This window comes from Lissotriton vulgaris, chromosome 8 (genome assembly GCF_964263255.1).
Source record: "Lissotriton vulgaris chromosome 8, aLisVul1.2, whole genome shotgun sequence".
Taxonomy (NCBI): Eukaryota; Metazoa; Chordata; class Amphibia; order Caudata; family Salamandridae; genus Lissotriton; species Lissotriton vulgaris.
Genome location: NC_141696.1, coordinates 1,073,176,195 through 1,073,182,282, shown reverse-complemented (window position 1 = coordinate 1,073,182,282; position 6,088 = coordinate 1,073,176,195). Strand labels below are relative to the sequence as shown.

The 6,088-nt window shown below is 43.3% G+C and overlaps 1 protein-coding gene across 1 annotated transcript; it reads right to left on the bottom strand.

The window, feature by feature from the left end:
* Positions 1-1,898: 1,898 nt before the first annotated feature.
* LOC147698299 (uncharacterized) lies at positions 1,899-3,125 on the bottom strand. Its single transcript, XM_086936218.1, has one exon. The coding sequence runs from the start codon at positions 3,123-3,125 to the stop codon at positions 1,899-1,901; it is 1,227 nt and encodes a 408-aa protein (XP_086792344.1).
* Between the last annotated feature and the right edge of the window lie 2,963 nt (positions 3,126-6,088).

The following is a 6,088-nucleotide window of genomic DNA, read 5'->3' as shown; positions in this document are numbered from 1 at the left end:
CCCAAAGCTTAAGGAAAAAAGTCTTAAGGAAAAAAGTCTCCCCATTGTAAAGGGAAATGCCCTAAGTCTAACCTAACCTGAGGAGAAAGGTAAGTCTGCAGAGGTCAGCCAGGTTCTGCTGGTTACAAGTAAACTCACCGTTATAGTAGTAAGCGGCCGGCGCCCATCCACAGCCCTCGTCCTGACCAATACCCGCAGCGACGTCGTGTGCTGAAGATGTGGCACCATTCTGCTCCCTTTATAGTAGGGGAGATTGGACTGATGGTTTGCACCTGGTCCACGATTCCCGCCAACGCGCGAACGCGAAGGGCGAATGGCCGAGCGTATTGCCGACTAACACGAAGACGGCGGCCATATTGTAGTGTCTACAAGGTGCGTAGTTTTATGTGATCCAGACCTCCTAAGGCCCATAGTTCTATCCAGATGCCTTCCTCTGGTTTGACCGTTATGTTCTTTATTTTGTGTTTGCAAACCTTCATCCTTCCTACGAAAAATAACCATAATTAATTGTTGCCGATAAATAAAAAATCGCACTGAAGAATCAAGGAAAGTAGAGCCCGAATCCGTAATAAGGATAGCGGTGATTATCGGGCCCTTATTAATAGTGTTATTAAGGGGCGGAAACTGCATATTAATGCACCTGGCCCACGGTTCCCGCCCTTGCTCGAACGCGCTGTATTGAAGGGCAAATGGCCGAGCGTATTGCCGACTGTCACGAAGACGGCGGCCATATTGTAGTGTCCACATGGAGCGTAGGTTTATGTGATCCAGACCTCATAAGGCCCATAGTTCTATCCAGATGTCTATCCCCAATGTGACCGTTATATTCTTGATTTTGCGTTTGCAATCCCTAATCCATTCTCCAAAAAATAACCATATTTGATTATTGCCGATAAATGACTAAAAATCGCACCGAAGAATCAAGGAAAGTAGAACCCGAATCTGTAATGAGGATAGCGGTGATTATCGGGCCCTTGTTAATAGTGCTGTAGTGGGGCAGAAACTGCATATTGATGCAGCATGTGCTGGTAAGGAAACCCTACTTGCATACCTCGATCGGGGTGAACCTAACATGGCGGCCATCTTGGAGAGTCTAGGCTGAGTAGAACTCTCTAAAAGGGTTTAAGAATAAAACCCGAAATGATATTTAGAACATGGCAAAGATATCAATCCTAGTGCTTAGCTCACTAAAGAAGTCCGGGTCGACATACACTGACCCCTTCCAAATTGGTTCAGGGTATCGGGATAAGTTGTCGATATATCGGCAGGAATCGCGCTTGAGCCTAAAAGGTCAGCCTAATATGCCTTAAACCTACAGAATCAGAAAGTGGTGGACGCGGCAATGTGAGTGAGCCACAGGTGCGTGAACAAGGGCAAGGGCAAATGTATTGAGAAAATATGTAAATGTGGCAGCCATCTTTAACAGTACTACTGTTTAAGCAGAGCAAATGGAAGGTAATGTGAGATTTATATATAAGGTTGCTGTTGGAAGGCCAACTGTTGTCTACGAGGGGCGGTAGAGGGCACAAATAGAGGGCACAATGGGAAGCAGACCTGAGAGACGCATCATGCTCGTACTGGGGATTTCCAAGTGATATATATTGGACCAAGTTGCTCCATATTAGGAAATATGCTTTGAGAGGAAAAAGGGAGGAGAGAAGAAGGGGCAAGATAAGATAAGCTGAAGAAAATAAGCCAAAGACGTGAGCCAACAAAGATACATGGTTCACAAACAGATAGACCAATTTCGGTATGTACAAGTATGTACAGTATGCAATCAGGCAGACCATTCCTTCGATGTTACAGTATACAATAGTGTCAAAATAAACATGATTATGATCTCAAGCGATCAGCATGGCAGAAGCAGAGCAGAACATGATATAAATAGTAAGTGCGGGCTACTCCAGAAAATAGTGTAGTTCATCTTCGGTGTTAAGACCAAGTTCAGTACACCGAAGTCTACAAATCCAGCCCGCCTCCCGTTGTCTTAATGCCAGTTCTCTATTTCCTCCCCTAGGGTGTGCGGGTTGGTGATCTATGCCCATGAACCACATATTGTCTGTTTCTTTGTGGTGTTCCTGCATATGAAAGGTCAAGGGGTATCTCAGATCACCATTACGTCTTGCTCTTACATGTTCTTGGATGCGGATCTTTAAGGCTCTCTTGGTGCTACCAACATAAATCTTCTCGCAACCGCAACCCAAAACATAAACTACATATTTTGTGTTACAGTTGATCAAGTGATCTATTGTGTAGGTTTTGCTTGTGTTGAAGCGAAATTCCTTGGTTCTATTTCTGCCCAGTGCACACATATTGCAATCGCTACATGTAAAGAAACCTTTAGTGGGAGTCGTTAGCCAGTTGGTCCGCTTTTTCGATTCTATGTAACTGGGGCAGAGTATATTACGCAGGTTTCTACCTCTCCTGTAGCAGACTTTTGGCGTCCTGGTAACCGAATCCTGTAGGCTCGGTATGTCCGCAATCAGGTGCCAATGTTTCCTTAGGATGTTAAAAATTGTGCTGCTCTGATCTGAGTACTGTGTGGTGAACGACAGGGGTCTGCTAGTATCTGCTGGCCTATGTTTGGGGGCCAAGGTGTTTGTTCTAGGCACATTTTGGACTTTTTTGTTGGCTTTCTCAAGCGTCTTCCTCGGATAGCCCCTTTCAAGGAAACGTTTTTCTGTTTCATGTATATTGTGTTGAAAGGCATCCTCCGTGCTGCAATTACGGCGCATCCGAATCATTTCCCCGTAGGGGATGTTCTCAATGATATGTCGGGGATGTGCGCTCTCGTAATGTAAAATGCTATTGCAAGCTGTCGCCTTGCGATGAGTGCGACTCTGGATTTTGTTGTTTTCCACAAAGAGGTTTACATCCAGAAAGTCAATTGATTTCTGGTTGTGTGTCATGGTGAAGCGGACATTGAACGGGTTGTCATTGAGGTAGCCAAAGTAATCAAGGAGATCTGGGGTAGGTCCATCCCAGATCATGATCACATCATCAATGTACCTACCCCAGAAAATGATGTTATTCATCCAAGCGGCCGCATGGCGACCCCATGCATGCTCCCGCTCAAACCAGCCCATAAACAGACCGGCGTAAGCGGGAGCAAATCTGGAGCCCATCGCGGTCCCCTGTGTTTGGTGATACCATGCTGAATCATGAAGGAAGTAATTTTTTGACAGTATGATATCTGTCATCTCAAGGAGAACACCGTTGTGTGACAAGTGGTCTGCTGTGCGCTTGTCTAGAAAAGTTTCCAGAGCCCTTAATCCGAACTCCTTTTTGATACAAGTGTAGAGTCCTACTACATCTAGAGTAACCAAATGTAGAGAATCTGTCCAGGTGAAGCCCTCCAGCTTGCCCAATATGTCCTTGGTATCCCTCAGGTAGGCAGGGAGATTTTGTACCATGGGCTGGATGAAAGTATCCACATACTCAGAGAGCCTTTCTGTAGGCGAGCCAACTCCGGAAATGATGGGGCGGCCAGGTGGGAAAGGACCTCCTTTGTGAATTTTGGGGAGTATGTATATGCAGGGATAAGACGGGGTTATTACTGTCAGATACTGGCACTCTTCTGCACTTAGTAAGCCTATCTCACGCCACTCCGTGAGTTTCATGTTTATAAATGATGTGAGTGCTTCAATGGGGTTGTGGCCTAATTTGGTGTAGCAGGTGGATTCAGAAAGCTGTCGGGAGATTTCGTTCATATAGTCATCCTTATTCATGATGACTACATTCCCCCCTTTGTCAGCTTCGCGGATAACAATTTTTTCATCCGATTGTAGTCTTTTCAAGGCTTCTGATTCTGTCCGGGTAAGATTGTATTTTAGCGAGGGAGCACGTTTGGGGTTTTCAAGCATTTGATGGAGGGAATGGCTAACTTTCTCTCTGAAGATATCTATATTAGGATGGGTGCCAGTAGGGGTAAATTTTGATCTAGGTTTTAACCCACTATCAATATATACATCTTCAAAAACATTCAATTCATGTCTCACATTTTCAATGTCAACAGAAGTGTCAAGTTCAACAGAGATCATTGCTTGTATAGTATTTATTTCGTTGACAGTGTAATCAGTAACATTGTTGACATTGTGCTGAATAACATGATTAGAAGGGTTACGAGCAAAATGATCTTTAAGTTTAACCAAACGAACAAATTTCATTAAATCAACAAATATATCGACATCTCCACCCTTTTGGTTGGGGCAAAAACCTAAACCCTTATTGAGGACAGAGATTTCATCATGATCTAGTACTCTCTCTGAAAGGTTAACCACAATAGACTCAACTGTATTGTTATTCCCAGAGTCAATTATTGCGGCGGATTCCCCTTCTTTTTGGACCTTGTTACTCTCTCCACCGTTTCCAGATTTGGTTTTTTCGAGTTTCTGTTTGCGTTTCTGCCAGAGCCTCCCTCCCCTTCTTGTCTTTGAGGTTCTTTGTGAACCGGTCGTGCCCCTAGCCTCCACCTCTCCATCTCCAATAAAAAATTATTGGGCCTTATATCAGTTGTATTGGAGCTTATTGGTTCCGTCGTGGAAGCAGAGCTTGCCGCAGACAAGAGTGATGTAATACTACTCGCTGAACTTAGTTCCGGGGTCTCCGCTCTCTGCCTCTTACCTTCCCCTGGGACTTTCACCTTATCATATTTCTTGGAAAAGGTATAGACCCTCCCATCGCTGTAATCCTTGTCGTCCCTCTTAATCTTCCTCAGCTTCTTGTCTCTAAGGTAGATCTGATGTTTTTCCAAAACCCCATCCAATATGGCGTAATTTTTCTTTATCACATCTTTCAGTTCTGATTGTGCTATCTCTTTTTCAAGTTCTTCTATCTCTTGCTGGGCCTTTGCTCCCTTTTTTTCGGCATTCTTAATAAGGATCCGCATCATTGTAAATGATGCGTTCCGAAGGTTGTTTTCCCAATCTTCTAGTTGGTCAGTGTCTAGGTCTTCAAAAGTGGGGAAAATAAGTATTCTCAACCCACGTGGGATTTTTTCATTCTCTAGATATTTTCCCAATGTGGTGCCATCCCACCACCGGGACATCTCATTCATTTTTAATTTTTCCAATCTCTTGAACTTGACTTTAAGGCCATCTTCCTTTGGGATGGATGTGCCTGTTGTTTTTGCCCCAGGTGTAAATAGATCCTGGGCAAGCTCCTGGCGTCTATCTTTAAAGCTAGTCATGTTTAAGACAATCTTATATTATCCAATACTCTCACTTCTGTGACAGTAGAAATTTAATTTGTGTATAGGGTTTTGTCAGTGCTAATGAGGGTGAGTCAAAGTCAGAAACTGCATAGATGATGGACCCTTACTAGAATAAGCACCTGACTATGTTTCCCCCATGCGGTATTTTAACCCTTAAGTTCAAACAAGGGGACTGTGTGCACACTGAATGGCACCCATCATCACTGTGCCTTTTTCCCTTGGGAATTTTTTTATGATTCAAACAACCGCAAAGGTGCACCACAAACAATTGAAACAGTAGTAATAATAATAATATATCTTGAAGATGTTGGAGTTCTTCTTCAAATCCTTTATTTTCAAAATATTTAGTCAAACATATACAGCCGACGCGTTTCGTCCCAAACTGGGACTTCTTCAGGGCTGTCGGTAAAAAAACATATATACATATGATCAGTATTGTGTGTACTGAAAGACATATACAATTTACAAAATTTAAAAACATTTAGCAAACCAATTAAAAGACGCTTTACTACCATAGACGTGGAGCCATCTGCAAATGTTAGATGTTAAGGCATTAGCTCACTATCCATCAGACAGCAGGGTAGTATGAGATGCCCTTTGGCTATGTACATGTGTATATACAGTATTTACATGTGAAATCTATAGCTCTACACTACAGATGTACAGGATTGGAAAATACACATATCTCTAACATTTTCAAAAGGGGATGGGAGACAAAATTTAAGCATTTGGCATAAGGCCCATATCTTTGACCATGACACAGACGGAACGCACTGTATGTAAATAGATGAAGGAATGGTGTGAGTCTGACTGCTTGGCCCAAAAAAACACGGGATATAAGGATCCTAACAAGTCTGTTTTCCATCCCTAGTGATG

Coding starts and splice junctions, on each gene's coding strand:
- LOC147698299 (XM_086936218.1), bottom strand. CDS start 3,125: ATGGGCTCCAGATTTGCTCCCGCTTACGCCGGTCTGTTTATGGGCTGG.